The following is a 21,466-nucleotide window of genomic DNA, read 5'->3' on the forward strand; positions in this document are numbered from 1 at the left end:
AGAAGGAAAGGAAGCGCAGCATACATCTCTCATGGGACAATGTTTGTGTGGTTGCAGCGTGTGCGAGGCAAGGTCAAACAAACGACCACCAACTCCGGCCGAGGAAAAGAAGAGGAAACAAGGAGAGCGAGACGAGAAGAAAAGAAAGCAAGGAAAGAAACGTGACCAGGCGACGTCGTCGGAGTCGTCGTGCGAGGCAGTTCAGGCGCAGCCCCGACTAGAAGCAGTTCAGGCTGCCCTTCTTCTTCTTGCCCTTGTTGATGGCGTTCATGCGGTCCTCGAGCTGCTTGCGCGCCGCCTCGGCTGCCTGCCGCTTCTTGCGCTCCTCCTCTACCGCCTGCACGCTCCAGCGGTTGTCCTGCTGCGTCTCGGGCGTCACCCGCTCCCGGAGCTCCTTGACCTCTGTCTCCAGCGTGCCCGCCTTCTTCTTCCACGCGTCGCAGTCCGCCTTGACCTTGTTGGTCTGCTTCTCCAGGTCCGTCAGCGCCTCCTCCAGCGTCTGCGTCAGCTGCCGCTCCGCGTACAGGTGCTTCTCGATCGTCCGGATCCGCGCCTCCTGGTCCTCCGTGATCTGCGAGATGTTGAACTGGTCCTTGCTCGCCGGCCGCAGCGACGACGTCGGCGAGCTCGGCGGGAGCCCGTTGGCCGTCGGCGGCGGTGATTGCGCGCCGTTGGGCAGAGGCGGAAGTGGGATCGCCGGCGGCGGTGACGGCAGCGACGCGTGCGACGCGCTCTTGCGGACCACCGAGTTGGAGCTCGACCGCTTCGCGTCCGCATTCGTCATCACCTCCTCGTACTTGGCCTGCAGCGTCGCGTACTCCTCACGCACCGTGTCCAGCTCGGCCTGCATGCGCACCCGCGCCGCCGACTGCTCCTCAATCTGCGAGTTGCGCTCGCTCTGCAGCGTGCTGAGGCGGTTGTTGGTCATCTGCGCCTCGTCGTAGTTGTTCTGCAGCTGCTCCTCCAGCTCCTCGACCAGGCGGCTGTTCTTCTTGTTGCGGCCCTCGAGATCTGTGAGCTTGCTCTTGACCGCCGTCACCTGGGCCACGACCGACGATGCGTTATCGGGCACCACGTCCACCAGCGCCGCCTTGGCCGCCTCCAGATCCTTCATGATGGTCTCGTTGATGGCTGACAGCTCCGCGACGTGAGACTCCATCTCGCCCGTCTTCTTGGTCGCCTCTTGCAGCGCCTTGCGGTCCGCAGCCAACGCCTCGATGCGCTCCCCGAGCTTCTCCGTGCTAGCCTCGAGCCCAAGCACGGTGGCCACCTGCGTCGCAATGGCCATCAGCTCCTCGCGCGCCGACGACAGCTCAGCCTCGAGCCTCTGCCCAGACTCGGCTTGCTCGCTGAGCAGCACCGCCACCTGCTCCTCGTACCCCTTCTGCTCGCGGCTCTTTAGCTCGGCGAGCTCCTGCGTGTGGCTCGACTTGAGGGCCTCCATGGCTTTGTGGTGCGTCTTGGCGGCCTCCTCATGCGAGGCGAGCTGCTCTTCCAGCTTAGCGAGAAGCTCCTCGTGAAGGGAGCCGCCCTCCGCCGGGGCGCCGCGGGCCTGTACGGCCTCTTCGAGCTCCGCCTTGGTGTCTGCGTGCGCCCTCTCGAGCTCTGCAACCTTGGTTGCGTTGCTGTTGATAATGGCCTTGTACTCGTCAATCTCGTTGCGGAGGAACTGGATGAGGTTCTCATGCTTCTGTGCGGCCTCGTTGGCTTCCACGTCACCGGCAGCGAGCGCATGTGACACAACTTCGTGGGACTGCGCGTCTCCGAGCTGGGTCTCCAGTTTCTGTACTGTGTCCCGCAGCTGAGACTCCCGGGTCTGCATGGTATCAAGCGCAGCCTGGTGCTTGCCTGCCCAAGCTGCCAACTCGGCCTCGAGCCTGGCGATCGTCTCATCGTTCGAGGATGGCGTCTCGGCTATCTCAGGGTCGGCCATGGCTCTCCGTAGAGTCTCCAGTTCAGCTGTGAGCTCCTTCTCACGCGATGCGTGCGCGTCCCGCATCGAGTTCATCTGCGCCTCCCTCTGCTCCAGCTGGTCACGCATGTTGGCCACCATGGACATGTCCATCGGGCTGGCCTTGAGACTGCTCCGCTCTCGTGTGAGGCCAGAGATGATGGTCATCTTGGTCTCCATCTCCTTCTTCGTGGAGGCAACGTCGGCCTCTAGCTCCTGGATGCGCTCACTGCGCTGGTGCAGCTCGTGCATGGCCGCCGTGATATTGATCTCAAAGTTCTGCATCGTCTCGGGCTTGCCGGCGAGGTTGTCGTTGGCGATGTTCCGCAAAGACGAGAACGCGCGGTGGGCGCGGTCGATGAGGAGGTTTTGGCTGGACTTGCGTCGGATGATGGGGTTCGGCGACCGCGGTGAGCTTGTCTCGCTGGCCCTGGCTCGCTGCACCTCTTTCTGCAGTTCTTCGACCATGTCAAGGGCCTCGGTGTGCTTGCTCTCGAGCTGGGCGTATCGCTCGAGCAGCTCCCTCTCCGCTTGCTCGCTCTCCTCGGCCAGGACCTTCAGCCTTTGGACTTCGCCCTCCAGCTGCCGGTTCGCCCCATACGAGGACGGAGAACGGTGCAATGTCACGTCGTCAGTCGACGATGTGGGCTTGGCTGTGGCCGCGTCGTCGTCCGAGACGGGGTCCCCGTTCGATGTACCCGCAGTAGCCGGCGAGTCAATGGCTGACGACAATTCTGACGACAGCGACCGAGATGCAGAGGAACGCACTCCAGTCTTCGCATCGCCTTCGCCCGCCTCCGACGCAACCGAAGCGGCTTGGCTTGGACCAACTTGCGAGATAATGGAATCGCGAGCACGCTGCTTGCTGTGACGGGCCTCGTCCATGGCGTCTTGAAGCTCGGCAAGCTTGGCCATGGCCTCCTCGTACTTGGAGTGCAGCATATCGTATTGGTTGACGGTGGTCTCGTGGTCGACGCGGAGGTCCAGCAGCTCTTGCGTGACATTCTCCAGCTTGTCTTGCACATACCTGTTCTGTGCCGGCGTATCTTCCGTGGGCTGCGTCTCGACAGCCGCATCCTCGGCCTCCTCCTTGACGGTCGCAATCTTGGGCTCTCCTAGCGCAACATCCTCGTCGTCCTCCGGGATCGGATCTTCCATATGACTGTGGCGGCTGACGTGCGATTGTGCGCGGGAGTGGCCAGCGGTGCTGCTGCGCTTGCGATGACCGTTGGGCGCCGGCTGACTGCCGGGCTCGGGTTGCTTCGACTCGGGCACTTCATCAAGTTCCTGCAGCAGATTGTCGAGCTTGCCCAGGCTGCGCTGACGCTCGACTACCTGCTCCAGACGGTCAATCTCCCGCTGCATGAGCTCAGAGTCCTGGTCAGCCTCAGCGAGACGCTCCTCCAAGGTCGAGATGTAGTCTTCGCACGAGGCCTCGTTCTCACGAACGCGAGCCAGCTCCTTGCGCAGCTCCATGACAATAGTTGCGTTCTTCTCCTCACCGCTCGTGTGGCCATCAAGCTTGGCTTCGAGGTCGTGAAGGTAGCTCTCTGTGTTAGTTTCGCGGTCCTGGAGCTTCTGCAAGCGTGCCTGCAGCTGCACGTTGATGGTGTCCACGTAGGCGCACTTGGTCTCCTTCTCAAGAAGGTTGGCCTCGGTGCTGGACAGCGTGCCACGAGTGCTAGAGAGGGACTGCTCGAGCGATTGAATGGTCTTCTCATACTCCATCACGACCTGCTCGACAGCCTGGGCGAAAGAGTTGGAGCGGTTGATGCGGTCATCGGCGCTGTCGTGCGTCCCATCCGCTTCGTGGAGCTCGCCATACGACTCATGTTCGCGTGCCCTCGCGAGCTCGGCAATGAGCTTTGCGTGACGTTGGCTCAAGGCCGTGTAATTCTCCTGGGTGTCGAGCAGCTGGTTCTGTAGCTCGGCCTCACGCTCGCTCTGACGATCAATCTTGTCGCTGGCGCCGGCCTGGAGACGACGTGGGCTGGCCTCGGCGCGACCAGCGCTGTTGCGGATCTGTTCGCGCAGGAAGGACACCTCGGCCTTGAGGCGGTCAATGACAGCCTGCTTGTCGCCCTCGTCCACCTCCTGGATGCGAGGCTTCGACTGAATCGCCCGAGCGCGCTGCGCGTACTGAACAGTGTTCAGCGTCTCGCTCAGGTGGAACTCGGCTGGCGTGACGCAGGCAATCATGTAAGTATACGCGTTGCCGCCGAGCGAGTCTTGAAGTAGTCGTGTCAGCTTGGAGTCGCGGTAGGACACGTGCGAGCCAGCTTGGCGGGACGAAAGCTGGCTAATGACCTTGCCCAAGGATGCAAGGCCAGCATTGATCGAGATACCCTCCCGAGCCCTATCGCCGTGCGCCCCCGTGTTCTTCAGCCGCTCACTTCCCGCAAGGTCGACAAAATGGAGCTTGCTGTCGGTAGTAACGGGTGCTTCATGGCCGGACATAGCCTCGATCGGCACGGAGAACCTTTTCTCGGCGGCGGACTTGTCTTTGCGCTGGATCAGATTCAGAGAAAAGACGGCGTGGGAACGAGAGGACTTGGCATTGACGGCGGTGGCGTCAGTCTGGCGGATAGAGGAGCCAAAGTTGAGGGCGCCCATGAGATCCTCGACGCTAGTAATGTCAACCTGGCGCAGGCCGGTCAGGATGATGTTGCCCTTGACGTCCTCGCGGATAGCCACGTTGCTGCGCTCGCCAACAGGCGTACTGTCTGCGACGAGGAGGTCGCGGAGCTGCTCGTTGTAGATCTCCACGTAGGTGGCTTTCAGAGACCAGTTGCGGTCGCCAAGCGCATTTTGCGCGCCGTAGGCGCCCCGGCTCTTGAGGTGTGAGAGCGAGCTCCGTTTGGAGGCCTTGCTGGGCGCGGTCCCCGTAGGCACATCGAGCTTCTCGAACAATGCACGGGCAGCACGCGGCACGACGCCCATCATCTCCTCGTCCAGCTGCTCGCCGGGCCCAGAGGTACCCATCGTGTATGATTTGCCGGCGCCGGACTGACCGTAGGCCAGTACCGAGACATTGAAACCTTTGGTGAAGGCGTCTATCGAGTCGCTGAGGTACTCCCAGATCCCCTCTTGCATCACGTCGGATTCGAAGACGCGGTCGAAGACGAACAGCTTGCGGCCTTGTGGAGAATCGATGGCCAGGCTCGTGCTCGAGGTCGTCTGCACCATTGATCGCTGGAAGCGCTGGGGTATCAGTTCGTAGCCGGGGTCCTCGGGCTTCAGAGGCGGTCGCACTCGAACGGCTGTTTCTCGTCAGCGCACGGCACCATGCCGCATCGCGATCATACTCACCGACTTTGACAGCTGTGCGGCTGTCCTCATCGGAGGCTCTGCTGCCGGCCGTCATTTTGCTGCCATTCATGCTGAGTCGACTGCTGCTCCGTCCTGCAGGTCTCGCGATGGCGCTCGGCGGACGGTTGCCCGGGCTGGGGGAGGCTGGTGGTGAAGAAGCCATCATGTTGGTCGGTGTTGGTCAAATGCCCCTGCGGGAGGGTGTCAAGACTGACAGGCCTGCATAGGCTGGCGTCGCTGGTCGTATTCGTCGCGATGAAGATGCGCAAAACCGACGTCGAGATAGCTGTTTTTACGCTGTCAGAAGGTCGGGGATGCGAGACAAGCGGATCGCAGGTTTCAAAGCCCCAGGTTATGTCGGGTGTATGGGAAGCACGTAGTAATTAATAAACACGCGTCTGACCGCGGACCGCGCAGAGTTCTCGGCGCAGAGCGGGACGCAGCAAGGCGCACTAGTACGTACAGCGAGCGTCGATGCAGCTCTACTGGAAAAGAAGCAGAGTCTTGTTTCAAGAACGACAAAGAATGCGTGCGTGTATGGAATGCTCGCCCCAAGCCAAATCTGAGGGAAGTTGGCCAGCAGGGTTGGGTTGGCTTTCGTAGAAGCAACGAGATCCTGGAAAAAGGGGAAGGCGGTATCCGCTCCAGTCCTTCCATCAATCACACCGAAAGACGAAAGGGTGCTTGTTGGCTGTAGCCTGTGATGGGGAAAAAAATCCAGGGGCAGCTTCAGGGGGCCAGGGGTCAAGTGCTTGACGTGACCCAATTGGTGATTGAAGTGGGTGCTCTTGGCGCTTGGTGGGGCACCCGCATCTGGATCGGGTCAGAGGCCAAGCCAGTGACAGCCTGGCAGGAACCGCGTCAGAGGCTGCTTGCTGCTCGTGACTTGAGAGGTTGACTCGCGGCCACAATGCGGCATGTAGTCCTTTTAAGGGGGCGTATCCTTGTGGTCAGAGGTCGGTCTTTCCTTTGCAGGTATATTCATGCTGCATCTCGTTCGCGCGGGTTATGCTCCGTGTTCCAAGTTGTTGTTCCCGCCAAATCACTCAATATCGGCCACGGTCACGGTGTGGTGCGGGTGGGTCCGGAATCCTCCAGCCACATGTCAGCCACAACTGGGCAAGCGACCCGAAAGGCCCTGCTAGTCAGTATGTAGTATTGATTAATTTATTGCACATACAACTATTCCAATGTCCTGAGTCGTTCAAGCTTTACCTACACAAGGCAAGCTGACCACAATCATGCGCGGATACTTCATCTCATGTTGCATCAAATACCCATGTTTTGCCGGTCTAGTCTAATAGTTGATATGCCCAAGGTTCACTTTGGCTTGGCAGTTGGTCTATCCGTGCTACTGCGTGAAGTTGCCGGCCGCTCGAAAATTCCTCAATTTCCTCGTGTTTGTTTTCGCCAACGAGTTCAGCGGAGCCTGGCCGTCTCCAGCGACATGGAGCCTGGCCGCGAACTCTACAATACCCGCAGTGATCGACAGCCCCCAGGTTCCGGGTCGCATAGTGATACACACATGGCGGATCAGACCCGAGTTCAATGCACTGCCGAGTCTCTCATGTCTCACTGATGGGCATAGGTCTGTTCAAAGCGCGGCAACATTCAAACTTGAGCTAACAGATATCTTGAGAAGATACAGGTCTGTCTCAAACATCAGGAGTCCATCGAGTGGTGACGACGCGATGCATTCCTAATCTTATCAGCAATCGTCAATGCAGCAAAGCTTGCACTCACCGTTAATAGGCATTCTTGCCACCGTACTGCTGGTCGTACATATCCTGCGCCTGATGCTGTGCGCTGTGCTTGGCCCTCTTCTTGCCAACGTAGTCCATGGCCTTGGACTCTGCTCACTTGTCCTCTTCCGCACTAGTGAAGCCCGTCAAGGCGTCCTTGGCGAAGCCATGCGGGACAGGCTTGCCCTCAACTCTCTGGTGATCCTCCCACTTCTTCATCGCCTCGAAGGCAGCACCTCTAGCCACGACTTCGTGGGACAAGTGGCTCTTGTGGCCGCCCTCGTAGGCCTCATCATGATTCTTGCGAGCGTCGTCTAGCAATGTCAGCGGGGTTCTGCTACAAAGGACCTGGACATACCAAAGTCAAATATGTCTGCGGTGTGGCGTGTGTTCTATGCTGTGGATGTCTGTTTGTAATTACAGGTTTGGAAGTTTAACTCAGGCATTTACACGCCTACTTGTAGGCTCTGAAACACACAACGCTGCGTCATCACTCATCATATTTGATCAGGTTGACCTTATCGTTGCGTTGCAAATCATGACGTGAAATTACGAGCTTTTTATTCATTGCTGGTGCTGGCGTAAACTTTGGAATTTGGGAGCGCTCGGATTTGAACTGACAATGACACTAAATCACCCAGCCCACAGCTGCATGATCCTCAAGGTGTATATGTCGGCCTGTCAGTTCTAAACTCACGTATCAATGAGCATACTAGTGTACATGAAATCTCAACATTTGTTATTGCCAGCCGGGCAGGGTTCAGGAATTACTTCTACCACGTTGATGGCTGTCACAGGGTAGGTCAACAGGGACTAGTGCCCGAGCACGTGATTAGGCGTCGCCCGCCCGCCATGCGCGTCATGGTGTCAAGTGGGCAAAGTTGCGATGACGCGTCTACCAGCAAGGACCGCGACAGAAGAGCCAAACCCCCGACCAACTTGCGCAATGGCAGGCGATGTCATCGATCTCGTCTCGTCGAGCCCGGAGCCTGAGCCGCGCCCCTCGGCAACAATCCATCCGGCGCGTCAGAGCCACAGGGATGTACCTGGGGCGCAGTCACGCAAGACCGATTCTCTGCCCAAGGCGTTACCCGCGACGGTAGAATTCGATCTCGACGACATAGCCGACGAGTTCGACACGACGGGGGATATCGACGCTTCACTGCACGCACCATCCCAGCCTCAACCTCAAGCCACCACAGCCCAACACTCAACCGATCGATACTCAACCACTGCCCAGCATGTCGTGTTGCTCTCGGACGACTTCGATACGACCGATGGATTGAGCGAGCCTGTTTTGAGGGAGAGTGTCGGCAACAAGAGGCGTCGATTATCAGCATCGCCTGCGGCTTTTGTCACAAAAGAAGTCACCACAGGACCAGCGCAACGACGACCCAGTCCCCGCCGCGAATCACTAGCTTTAGCTGACGAATTTTCCGACATCTCCGACCCGTTTGCAACCTCACCTCTTCCAGCGACCGCAGAACTTGTCAGAACTGCCCATGTCACCAATGTGGAGAGCCCGAGTCCGCGACTTGCCGCTCACAGTTCGTGTAGCCAGGTACTGCCTGCCGTGCAGAGTGCGCCCGTGACCCTGCCAGAGGATCCATTGGCGTTGTCGGACCCCTTTGCAAGCTCGCCTAGATCGTTCCATGGTACGATTAACATGTCTATCGATGATCAGTCGCGTGGAGGAGACACGAGCTCCACACAGCTGCAATCGACACACTGTCGGGTCGGCCCGTTAGATTCATCAAAGCCTCGCAGCCCACCACGACCGGTGGCATTTTCATCCCGCCGCCAAATATGGGATCCCATTTCGAGTTCAGCACCTGAGGCATCCACGAATGGAGGGACGGTCCGGCAGCACAAACCCTTTAGCAAAGCAATCGAGATTGAATCCGACACCGATGATGCTCCTCCTGCTGATGACATTGATTCTGATGACCTTCCCGACATTGACAGCCTTGCGAAGCATGTCGCAAACCGCCCACCAAGATCCCCCCCTCGTCTATCAAGAAGCGAGATTGTCAGTTCGAGAGGCGCCGCCAGAGTGACCAAGGCCTCCGCGACGATCGGGGGGAGAACGCGTGAGCGGCAAGCAAAGGCCTCCATCAAAGATCCAGAAAAAAGACACAGGCAGGAAGAGAAGGCACGGGACAAGGCTATCAAGGACGGCGAGCGGATACGCAAGCGGGCTCTTGCCGAGGCGAACAAGCACCTGGCGGACAGGAAGGCCTCCACGCGGGAAATGGTTGTGGACCTGCCCTTGACGCTGAGCAAGGAGACCAAGACGCATGTGGAGGCCGTGTTCGAGAAGCTGGATGTTAGCTACAGGCTCAGGCAGACGCCTGTCGACAACGTGGTGCTTTGGCGTCGCAAGGTCTGCCGCCGCTTCAACGAGAGTCTGGGCCACTGGGAGCCGGTTGTCGAGCGCCTGGTCCCCGAGCAATATGCCTTGGTGGTGGTGTGCGCACCCGAGTTCGTGGAGATGGCTCTTAAGGAGAGCCTCGAAGACCACGTCCATAAGATGGACGAGAACTTTCCCTATTGCCGGATCATTTACCTCATTGAGGGCATGCGGAAGTGGTTCTCCAGCAACCGTGCCGCACTGAACAGACAGTTTCGAGCAAACGTGCGAGGGGAGCCATCAAGCTCGTCCGCGCGTCGGCCTACTGCGCAGGAACCCGTCGACGAGAGCGTGGTCGAAGACGCATTGTTGCAGCTGCAGGTCCTGCACGACAAGTACATCCACCACACCGAGGACGCAGTCACTACTGGCGACTGGATCATGATCTTTACCCAGCACATCTCGGCCGTGCCGTACAAAAAGGCCAAGGAGCACGCTCTGCGGGATGTCGGCTTCTGTATGGAATCGGGGCAGGTGCGGTCAGGCGATGGGCCCAAGGATACGTATTTACGAATGCTGCAGGAGATTGCCCGCGTCTCGGCGCCCATGGCACATGGGATTGCCGCAGAGTTTGAGAACGTACCGTCCTTGGTGAATGGGATGCTGCGCGGGGGCCCGGAGCGGCTGAGCAACGTGGCCAAGACAGTCGACAGCAAGGGGACGCTGGGCACGAGGACGGTCGGGCAGGCTGTGAGCAGGCGCATGTACAAAATCTTCACGGGTCGGGACGAAACGAGTACAGAAGTATAGATCTATCCATGATATGACGACTATGGGATTGGTAACCTGGACACTAGACGAGTCAGCTTTTGTCCACGTAATAGATGGCAACAAGAGACAAGTGAATGAAGTAAAGATCAGACAGCGGTTGGTTATTTTCCACATTGTAATTTCAGAACAGGTCTGTGAATACGGTTTCTCATCACGTAAGGTTAAGGTTTCGGGGTAAGAAAAAGGTTGTTTCAAACGTACCTTGTCAATTGTCGGCATCGGCACGCTTCCGCTTCTTTGGTGGGAAGAAGGACATGAGCGTCTTCTGCTTGTCGTCGAAGCGGGCGCTGCCGATGCCACCTCGCGTCTTGCGGAGGCCTTGAAGGTGATCGACACTGTTGACTCGGAGGATGTGAAGCTTCGTGCTGGACCACTTGGTATCTGTTGATATCACGTGGGCCTCCAGGAAGCCCGTGTTGCTCCAGGTCGGCAGCAATAGGCTGCTCGGACCGGCAATGCGTTGGGCCTCTGGAGCAAAACTCATGGAGGCCTGCGAAAGCTGCTGACACAAATGCTTTAACAAGACGCCAAGGATGATACCGTGAGCGACGACGTATACATGATCTGAAGAGGAGACGAGGGGGAGCAAGTGCTCCTGCAGAAACACGTCGACGCGCTCGCGCATGTCCTCGGACGACTCCGCGCCTTCATGGGAATGGTCCCTGCCTGCGCTAAAGCTTGCACCCTCGCCTGTGCCAAAATGTTTCTCGCGAAGCTGAGGCAGCTGCAGAGGCTCTTCACCGCTGGCACGCGCGTCACAGATGGCCTGAGCCGTTTTGACGGCGCGCTGCAGGTCCGAGGAAAAGACTCGTGCTGCGGAGGACGAGCTGCCTGCAAGGTGCGTGGCCAACCGACGGGTTTGGAGGACGCCATGGGCGGTCAGTGCCGAGTCGCGCGAGCCAGCGTAGACTTGTGCGACATTGTCCACTGTCTCGCCATGACGGATCAAGAAGAGACGCATCGCGATGCCCTGACAAGTCAAGGCGGCCAGCTGGCGCGGTGACGAGCCATTACAGAAGTGGTAATGGTGTGAAGTGGTGAAGGAAAAGGTGCGAAAAAAATTTGGAGGTCGGAAGGGTTTTGTTGTCTATGGTGGAGAGACACTAGCGGCTATACTTACATAATCACACGGAGATTGTCGGTATCGCTCTGCGAGTCACACTCTTGTGGGCTGTCTGCCATCCAGAAAGAACTCACCTTCACGTCGCTTCTTGTTCCGTGCGGCAACACGTCCGAGAAACGTTGCACTGTTTCTTGAAACTTTCTCTAGTCCCTGGCTTATGCAGATTGCCTAAGCATTTGACTGAGTTGCGCTTTCACCGTAATGCAGAAGACCCTGGACTCTGCGGTAGACGCCATTGGCCGCACACCTCTCGTGCGCCTCAGTCGCATCACCTCATCTCTAGGCCTCGATGGAGACATTGTCGCCAAGCTCGATTATTTGAACCCCGGTGGCTCAAAGAAGGACCGCGTGGCCCTCGGTATCATTGAGGAGGCAGAAAGACTCGGCACTCTCAAGCCCGGGCAGACCGTCGTCGAGCTGACAAGTGGCAATACAGGCACGGGTCTCGCAATCGTCTGCTCTGTCAAGGGCTACCCATTTGTTGCCGTCATGTCGCGAGGAAACTCGATTGAAAGGGCCCGCATGATGGCAGCTCTAGGGGCCGAGGTTGTGCTTGTGAACCAGGCGCCGGGATCGATGCCTGGCCAGGTGTCCGGGTCCGACCTGGAGCTTGTAGAACGCAGAGCGAAAGAGATTGAAGCCGAGCGGGGCGCCTTTCGCGCCGATCAGTTTACGCGGGACGGCAACTGGGTCGCGCATCACGACGGAACGGGCGTTGAGCTGTGGGAGCAGACTGACGGTGCCATTGACGGCTTCGTGGATTTTGTGGGCTCTGGAGGTACCTACGCGGGCGTTTCCAGGAAGCTCAAGTCACTGAACGACGCCATCAGATGTTTCATCGTCGAGCCAGAGGGGGCTGCTGTCTTGGCGAGGAGGGAGGTCACAAACCCGGGGCACCCCATTCAGGGTGGTGGCTACATGATGTCTGAATTGGCGTTCCTTGAAGATCTTGCTGTCGATGGCCTTGTGCAGGTCACAGGTGATGAAGCCAAGGAAGGAGCCCGCGTGCTGGCCATGAAGGAGGGCATCTTTGGGGGATTCTCTAGTGGCGCGAACCTCATGGCTGCCATCCGACTTCTGCGAGGTGAGATGCGGGGGAAGACGGTGGCCATTGTGATATGTGACTCAGGTCTCAAGTACATGTCCACTGACCTGTGGACCGATCAACAGATAAAGTGAACTGGCTGAAACCATGCTGTTGTGCGGTTGCTGAAATCAACTGTGTTATGTCGCCCTATACCGATCTCACGAGTGGCTTTCACGGAGGTGGTTTCTACTTGTGGCCGCACCCACAGCGCCCACTCGCCACGTCGTTTTGTCGGACTATAGAGGCACCCTCATCAGGCTCTCCAGGATCTACAGGCAACTCGGGGAAGAAGGCTGGATAGCGGAGGTTGCAAACGCTGGTCTCGACAATATTGAGCTCCAAACAGATTTCCCTAGCAGCCAGGTCAACACACGCGGCTCTGGAGACCAGCAGATTCCTGGAGTCTTGCATACTGTCACAAGGCCTGATTGTGTTGTATTGATTGATGTTCTGATCGAGTGTCCCACAAAATCCCTCAAGCTGTAAGCCCCTTACAAAATCCTTCATAGATCCACACCACACCAGCCACATATTATCCACACGCTATCTAACACACCCCCTTAGGAAGGGCCGGCAGGGCTCTTCCTGCCCTGAACTTTTAAGGCTATCGCGAGCCCCTTTTCCTTCCTTCTAACGCTGATTTATAGTGTTATAGCCGACTCGCATCTCTATTTCTACTGGTTTAGTCCTAGCAGCGGACTTAATTAGATCTTTTAGCTCGTCTATTCGACGTTCGATAGCTAGTCGATCTCGTAGATCTTCGATCCCGATAATCGTAACGAATTTCTAATATTACTAGTTTAGTAAGCTCTTAGTTAAGCTATCTACGATTATCTATTTCGTTAGAACCTAGTGGACTTTAATCCGCCCTTGCTGGTATTCCTGGCGTAGCTAGTGGCTATGGATATTAACGTGCCGGAGCTTCGTGACGAGCTTCTCGAGATCGTTGGTTATCAGCTTCACGGTCTGCGTGTTGTCGCATTCGATAATAACGGCATCTATTAAGCGCACCTAGAGTGCTTTGAGCAAACGGCTTATGAATATAGCTTCTCGCGCTGCCGCTAACGCCGCGAGTAACTCGGCTTTAGTCGTGCTAGGCGTTATGGTCGGCTGTTTTAATGCTTTCTAGGCTATCGAGCCGCCGTATAACTATATGATATACCTTTAAGAGCTCTTACGGTCGTGTGACGTTCGGGTCTAGACTAGCTACCGGGTAGATAGAATAGAAGTCGGGTTATGAACCGAGTACACTAGGATATCGTTGACTTAAGCGGTCGGGTCGTAGTCTATATGCGAGATAGTAGATCTTACGTAGATAATTATATTAATAGCTAAGGAGCTAGTAGAGACTAACTATAGTAAAGTTAGACTTCCTATATACTAGTGAATATTATATAGTCGACCATAGTCGACTATCGTCTACGAGCGCCTCTATAGTATAGTCGACCGTAGTCGCCTAGCGGCTATAGTCGACTACTATACTTAGTACGTGAATAACGCGTGATAGGAGGAAAAAGTAAGGGGCATGTGAGAGGCGTATACGGTCGTATATCAGGTCGTAATATAATATCTCCCCTTCCGAGATTCTGTCCTAGAATTAATTAAAACCCGTTAGTTACCCTTACGTAAGTCGTATTCGCTAACTTCTCTCCTTTATTATGCCTAACCGTATATAGAAACGTCCGCTTACCTATAAGAAAGCCAACGACTCGTATCGCGCTATCCTAATTAAGGCCGTCTATCTTAACGGTTCTAAGAGCGAGATACCCTATACTTATTATTACCACGCGAAGCGCGTTTATCGTATAAGTAATAACTCTCGCCGTTATACTTTATATATTAAAATAAAGAAGACCTATAATAGTACTAGTATAGCGTTATATTATAGGTACCGTATACCCGTCGTGCAGCGGGTATACTAACCTTATATTTTAGTAACGCGTGCGGTATCTAAATAAAAACAAGTAGAAGCGGATTTAGAAAAATCTAAGAGGGAGCTTTAAGAAGCTCTAGGGCGCGTCTAGCACCTCCGTCGCTAGCGAGAATTACTTCGTAGTCGTACTTTAGAGCTAGTATCTCGTAATATACGCGAACTTAACGAAGAAGATAGGGTTCGTTCTTAGGAGGAAGCTATTATTAAGGAGTAATAGGTAGTTAAGCGTGCTTAGGAATTAGGGGCCTTTAGGATTATTAATTAGTCCGTAATACCCGATATATTTCCTTTTAATAATACTATTATAATAGGTAGCGGTAGTTCTTTAAATATTTAGGTAGCTCTTATATATTCTTATTACTTACGTAGCCTTTTTATTTAATAAGGTACTTAACTTCTCTATTAATTACTTATTTATCGATAATTCGTTCTAGTTCGTAGAGTTCTTCAAGAACCTCTAGTTCGTACTTAGTTTTTGCGTTTTATAGTGCTTTTTTAAGTAATAAAATATAAAAAGCTAGGTATATCCTTATACTTAAGGGTAATAAAAGTTTATAGTTAGTATCCGAGATAACCTCTTTAATTTTAAACGGTCTAAGTTTTTTATAATCGAGCTTTAGTAAAGGTCGAGTTATTATAAAATTTTTATATAGTAAGTAGACTATATCTCCCTTTCGAAAGATCGGTCCTTTCGATCTTTTTTTATTATAGTACTTTAATATTCGTACACGTACGAATTCGAGTTATTTTTTTATATATTCGTATAAAGAGCGTAGTTAGTTTACTTTAAGTATTACTTTTTTAGCTAGGGGTCTATCCCTTAGTATTTTACTACCGAATTAGGGTTTATATCTATAGTTTACGTAGAATAATAAGACTTAGGTTAATTCCGTAGGTACGTTATTATAAGCGAGTTAGGCGAGTAATAACTTCGAGACCTAATCGTCTTATTCGTAGTTAATATAGCACCGTAGGTATTATTCTAACGTTTAGTTTAATCTCTCTATTTATCTATCCGTCTAAGGGTAATAAGCTATACTAAGCTTATACTTAGTGCCTAATTAAACTATTAGGGCTTGCTAGAATTTAGAGGTAAATATCGTTCCTTTATCCGAAATAATTTCTTCTGGAAGGCCGTAGTTAGCCACGATATATTTAAATATAATATACGCGAGTATTTCTACGTCCGTTACTTCTTAATATAGTAAGAAATACCCGAATTTACTTATTCGGTCTATAATAACGAATATACTATTATATTCGACGTTAGATTCTAGTTCGATTAACTTAGGTAGCTTTATAATATAGTCGAAGGCTATTAATTCCTATAGTCTTAAAAGTATAAGTAGTAGCTTTAGTTCTCTATATGGTTTATATCGAGTAGCCTTATTATATATATAATCTTCGTATTATCCGACGATACGTATAACGTCCGCTTTAATTCCTTAGTAATCGTACGTTCGTCGAATTCGTTTAAGAGTCTTTCTAACTCCTTAGTATCCTACCGTAAGATACACGTGGATATTAACTAAGATTTCGTCGCGTAGCGGCGGTAGTATCTAGAGTAATCTATTCCTAGTAGGTCCTTTTCCTATTTCTTTTATATAATCGTTAGGTATTTCCTTTACGTGCTTAGATACCTAATCTAGTATTTTATCGTAATACGTAGTATTAGCTTTAACTCTATATATAAGGAGGTTAAGCGATATTTATACGTAGTTTCTTTCCTTATTCTTCTAAAGTATCTATCCCTTAGCTTTTAGTACTTTAGTATCGTAGTCTAGTCGGCGACTAAGCACGTCTACTCTACCGTTTTCTAATCCCTTCTAATAGATAATCTTAATATCGTAATCCGCTAGGAATTCTATATAACGGATTTATTATTTACTAAGTTCTTACGTAATAGCGAAGTAAGTGATATTTTAATAGTCGGTATAGACTTTAGTTCTAAACTTAGTTCCTAGTATATAATACTTAAATTCTTTTATAGCGGATATAATAGCTAAGAATTCTTTATTATATATAAGGTAGTTTAGTTCTACGCTATAGAGTTTCTTTAAGAAGAAAGCGATTAGTCTTAGGTTATTATCCTTATCGCGTTAGCTAATCTATACTCTTATAGCGTAGTCTAATATATCGGTTTTTAATTCGAGTGATTTATCTAGATCGAACGTTACGAGGACGGTGTTTAATAAGATAGTATCTCGTAGTTCCTCGAACGCTTACTTTTATTCGTTTCCTTATTTAAATAGTATTTCTTTCTTCGTGAGTTTCGTTAGTAGTACTACGATTATTATAAAGTTACGTATAAAATATCTATAGTAATTCATAAAACCCACGAACGCTTATACTTCCTTAAGATTGTTTTTTAGTTTAGGCTAGTCTTTAACTATACTAATCTTTATTTACTCTATTAGGATTTCGTTTAGTCGAATAGTATATCCTAGGAAGATTATTTCTTATATATAAAACGCGCTCTTCTTTAGATCTACTAGGAGATTCGTGTCTTAAAGTATCTTTAGTACTTAATAGATATATTCCTTATATTCTTTAAGGGTATCCGAGAAGATTAGGATATTGTCTAAGTATACTATAACGAAGATATCTAAGTTCTCCTTAAGTATATTATTTATTATTCGTTAGAAAATAACTAGAGTATTAGTAAGGCCGAATAGTATTACCAAATACTCGAATAGACCGAGTTTTATACAGAAAGTAATTTTCTATTTATCTCCTTTCTTTATACGGATTAGGTTATAAGCTCCTTTTAGGTTAAGAGCGGTAAACTAGTTCTTACCGTGAAGTCTATCCTTAAGCTCGTTAATAAGCGGTAGGGGTGTCCGGTCTTTAATCGTAATATCGTTAAGCTACCGGTAGTCCACGACTAATCGTAGCTTACTATTTTTCTTTAATACGAATATAATAAAGTATCTTACTTCTAAAGTAGATAATCGAATATAGCCTTTTTCGATTATTTCGTTGATATATTCTCGTAATACTTTAAGTTATTCTCCGTTAAGGTTATAGAGTCTTTAGTGCTTAATCGAAGTACCGGTTTTAAGATAGATTTCGTGGTCCTATCGGCTATATAATAATAATCCCGTTTCTAGGGTTTCCTTAAATAGTGAGTAATATTTCTTATACTCTTATAGTATATTTTTTAGTCGTTCTTCTTCCGTGATAGGTTTTATTTTTCTTTTTTTTTAGAGGGCTTAATTCGCTTTAAATATTTTTTATATAATATTAGCGATAATTTATTTTCCTTATTTATATCGTATACCCGGTTATAAAGCCTTCTTAGTTAATACTATAGTCTTTGCCTACTTTAACTCGCTTATGCCCTTTTATAAGGTTTCTTTAGAGGCTAAGTTATCGCGAATATTCGCTTTATTCTAATTAAATAGTAATTATCGCGTTATCGTGTCTATCCACGCTAACTAGCTATTACGTTAATCGACTACCGGATTACTTCTCTATAACTATAGGTAACCTAGTATTATATCGTAATTATATAAGTCTATAATATCGAAGACGATTATCTTATAATATCCTTATATCGAGGCCTTAAGATAATCGGTCTTACGGTCGATAGTCTTATTATTATAATCGAAACTTCCTCCTTTAGTATTATAAAGCTTATATATTACTTTCTTATAATTTTATAGTAATATATATCGGTTAACCACTATTAGTAAGATATAGTTTCCTATCGATCCACTATCTAATAATACTCGTAATCGCTATCCGTTAATCTAGACTTCTAAAACCGTCTTTTATCTTCCGCCTGTCTCCACGGAGTAAAGGGTCTTTAGGTTTCTTTCGTTATCTTATGCCCTTTTTATAAGTAACGTTAGTAATTTTTTAACGGGTAGTATTCTATATTAGTATTATTATCCTTAGAGTTATAGTCGCTATATAACTTTACTAATATAGAGGGGTCCTTGTCTTCCTCCTTATATAGGTAGTATACGCACCTATAGTAATAGACTCCGTAGTCTAGCGTATATCCTTTATAATATCTATATACTATATATTATATATATACTTTTCCGTTCGGAACTTGGTATTCCCTTGCTTTTATTCTATAGCGTAAGCGTAATATTTCCTTAGCTCTTTTATATCGTTCGCGGTCTATTTCGCCTTTAAAGATATAGTTTCGGTCTAATTCTTCGACTAAATCGTATAATAGTCGTATACCTTCGGGGTATTTATTATATCCCTTATATACGTGACCGTACTTTAGTACGCACTCTTTTTATACTAGGAATTCTTTTATAAGGTTTCCTTCCCTCTAGTACCTTACCTTTACTATAATAGCCTCTTTTTTAGTAAGCTTAAGACCGAGTAATACCTTTACTATATTCTCGTGTCGTTAGAGTTTTTCCGTTTCTTTTTACTCTCTAGTTCGATACTAGTCGAATACCTTTTCCTTAATATACTTAGGGCAGTCTATTAATAGGTATTTACTCTATATCTTTTGGTTTCGTGTATATACTTTAGGGTACTTAGCCGATTACCTTAGTACTATATATCCTATATTAGGTTCCGTATATATATATTCGTAGAATTTAGCTTTATCTTTCTTATAAGGGTCGTCGATAGCGCGGATATCTAATCCCCTTATTAAGTAGACCTAATATCTCCTTTTCTTAATTATATAGATTTTATAAAAGTAATATATATATAAGATCTATAATAACTCGTGATATTTTTCTACGTTAGGGTTTATCCTTAGGTTATCTCTTAATAGTATCTTTCGATCCTATTCCGGACTATTTTCTCCGAGTATCGTTTATACGTAAATAACTATCTAGAGGTCCTCTCCTCTTAGTAAAGGATCGTACCAGTCGTTAGCGGCGAAGAGCTAGTCTTATAGCGTAGCTCGCTTATATAAGAGATTTATTTCGAGTATCCTCTTTTCCTATAAGATTTCTTCTTCGCTATCTATAGAGTTAGTATCCGACGATTCTTTATCTAGGTTATCTAGCGATTCGTCTATAACGCCCGGTTATCTTATTAGTCCCGTAGTGACCTTACGTATTATAGCTAAAACGCGAGATTAATATAGTGCCTTAGGGAACCACCCTGAGTTTTCCTTTCTATCTCGGTAGGTCTAGTAGCCGTTATCGTAGCAGGCTATCTAATAGAGTTCCTCGTGAGTTAGCGCTTTAGCTAGCTTTCGTTAGATAGCGGAGAGGTAGTCCTTATACTCTTATTCCCTATCCTTAATAATATCGTATTATTTATTTATCGTGATTTTATATCTAGCCCTAGTTATATTTAGTTACTTCGCCTTACCTTTAGGTACTAGCTTCTAGTCCTACTTTCGTTCCTTCTTTAGGGAACGGTTTTCGCGCGTAAAGTATCCTTTCTTACTATAACTATAATAAGTAAGGTTCTTTTTCTCGATCGCCGCGAGTTTTCGTTATATAGCGTCTAAGTCTATAGGTCCCGCGTAAGTTCCTCCGTAAGCCGTGCTTAGGTAGAACCGGGGTCTTCCTATATTAGGATAGATCTTATTTTTATTATTATAATCGCGGTTCGAGGAGTTAGTAAAGTACTATCCCTTCTTCTACTATTGTTTTTCGAATTATTAGTTATCGATCTTAACTATTATCGTAATATACGTAGCGAGGGCGGTAGGTCGGTCCTTTTTATAGAGTTCGTCCTTAACCTTATCCTTAAGGCCCTTATAATAGGCTACTATTTTATCTCCCTCGCTCTTTATAGTTCTAGATATAACTTAGATAAATAGAGCGCTATAGTCCGAAGCTAATCCTTTCTACTTTAACGCCTCTAGCTAGTTCTCGGCTAGGCGTTCTTTATTAATAGTCCTAAAGGTCGCCTTTAATATTTTTTAAAGTTATAGTAATATACGAAGATATCCTTTATATCTTACCTTCGGTATTAATAAATATAAGTTACGAAATCCCGAAGCGTAGGCTCGAACTAAGCTAGTACGGCTCCCGATAGATATCCCGCTATATAGCGTACCTTATCCTCTTCTGTCCTTAAGATAGAGGGAAAGTATTACTAATAGGCTCTAACCTAAGTTAGGAATCCTTAAAGGTCCTTAGTCGTACTATCGAATAGTCCTAGTTAGTATGGCTTTATAATCTCTCCTAGGTCCTTACCGGTGACTTAGCGAATAGTGTTATTACTTACGCTATTTATTTCGTTTCTTAACTACGCGTTTTATTCCCGCTATAAGGCCATTCTTTCGTTAAAGTTACGATACGTTTTATCGTATTACTCTTTATCACGAGTCTATATATCGGCGACTTATTATAATTATCCCCTAAGTTCTTAGATTTAGCCTCTAAGGATATCGGCTTCGTCCTCGGACTAGTCCGAGTTCATACCGATATCTTCCTCCGGCGGGGGTTAGATAGGTTCGGCGTGCTTGCCCTTAGCCTTAGAGGATTCGCTAGCTATAGTATCGTATTACTTAAGTACTTAATATAGTAATATACTAAACAAGAGTTATTAATATATAATATTCGGGTCTAGACTAGCTACCGGGTAGATAGAATAGAAGTCGGGTTATAAACTAAGTATACTAGGATATTATTAACTTAAGCGGTCGGGTTATAGTCTATATACGAGATAGTAGATCTTACGTAGATAATTATATTAATAGCTAAGGAGTTAGTAGAGACTAACTATAGTAAAGTTAGACTTCCTATATACTAGTAAATATTATATAGTCGACCGTAGTCGACTATCGTCTACGAGCGCCTCTATAGTATAGTCGACCGTAGTCGCCTGGCGGCTATAGTCGACTGCCATACTTAGTGCGTGAATAACGCGTGATAGGAGGAAAAAGTGGGGGGCAGGTGAGAGGCGCATGCGGTCGCATGTCGGGTCGTAACAGGTCGTTACGATTATTAGTAAACGAGGTATCGCTCGTATAGATAAAGATATTGATATACGGCCTTCCTCTAAGCCCGATCCTATAAGTCCTTGTCCTATAGAGATATTATAGCGCCTGGTCTGCTGCCTCTTAGTGGCTTTGATCCGGGTTGTGATTATACCTTGCGAGCCTAGACGAAGCAAACGCTATATCCGGTCTCGTTAATACGGCTATAAATAGCAGGCTTCTAACCTTCTTTTAATATATTAGGATCATCTTCGCGGTAG

General features: G+C 49.2%; 5 protein-coding genes across 5 annotated transcripts; 2 read left to right on the forward strand and 3 right to left on the reverse strand.

The window, feature by feature from the left end:
* Positions 1 to 217: 217 nt before the first annotated feature.
* On the reverse strand, positions 218 to 5,426 carry J7T54_005836 (Chromosome-associated kinesin-like protein; the record flags this gene model as incomplete). The annotated part of the gene is made up of 2 exons (XM_051509865.1): positions 218 to 5,211; positions 5,261 to 5,426. 2 exons carry the CDS (start codon positions 5,424 to 5,426, stop codon positions 218 to 220), a joined length of 5,160 nt encoding a protein of 1,719 aa, XP_051359176.1.
* A 1,690-nt stretch (positions 5,427 to 7,116) lies between these two features.
* Positions 7,117 to 7,503, reverse strand: J7T54_005837 (uncharacterized protein; the record flags this gene model as incomplete). Its single annotated transcript, XM_051509866.1, has 2 exons — positions 7,117 to 7,316; positions 7,461 to 7,503. 2 exons carry the CDS (start codon positions 7,501 to 7,503, stop codon positions 7,117 to 7,119), a joined length of 243 nt encoding a protein of 80 aa, XP_051359177.1.
* A 445-nt stretch (positions 7,504 to 7,948) lies between these two features.
* J7T54_005838 (uncharacterized protein) lies at positions 7,949 to 10,162 on the forward strand (the record flags this gene model as incomplete). Its single annotated transcript, XM_051509867.1, has 3 exons — positions 7,949 to 8,657; positions 8,978 to 9,092; positions 9,142 to 10,162. The coding sequence occupies 3 exons, from the start codon at positions 7,949 to 7,951 to the stop codon at positions 10,160 to 10,162; spliced, it is 1,845 nt and encodes a 614-aa protein (XP_051359178.1).
* Positions 10,163 to 10,388: 226 nt separating this feature from the next.
* J7T54_005839 (uncharacterized protein) lies at positions 10,389 to 11,144 on the reverse strand (the record flags this gene model as incomplete). Its single annotated transcript, XM_051509869.1, has 1 exon — positions 10,389 to 11,144. One exon carries the CDS (start codon positions 11,142 to 11,144, stop codon positions 10,389 to 10,391), a length of 756 nt encoding a protein of 251 aa, XP_051359179.1.
* A 363-nt stretch (positions 11,145 to 11,507) lies between these two features.
* Positions 11,508 to 12,485, forward strand: J7T54_005840 (tryptophan synthase beta subunit-like PLP-dependent enzyme; the record flags this gene model as incomplete). The annotated part of the gene is made up of 1 exon (XM_051509870.1): positions 11,508 to 12,485. The coding sequence occupies one exon, from the start codon at positions 11,508 to 11,510 to the stop codon at positions 12,483 to 12,485; it is 978 nt and encodes a 325-aa protein (XP_051359180.1).
* Positions 12,486 to 21,466: the final 8,981 nt, after the last annotated feature.

This window comes from Emericellopsis cladophorae (genome assembly GCF_022114955.1).
Source record: "Emericellopsis cladophorae strain MUM 19.33 chromosome Unknown NODE_73_length_82208_cov_116_845256, whole genome shotgun sequence".
In the NCBI taxonomy this organism is placed as follows: domain Eukaryota; kingdom Fungi; phylum Ascomycota; class Sordariomycetes; order Hypocreales; family Bionectriaceae; genus Emericellopsis; species Emericellopsis cladophorae.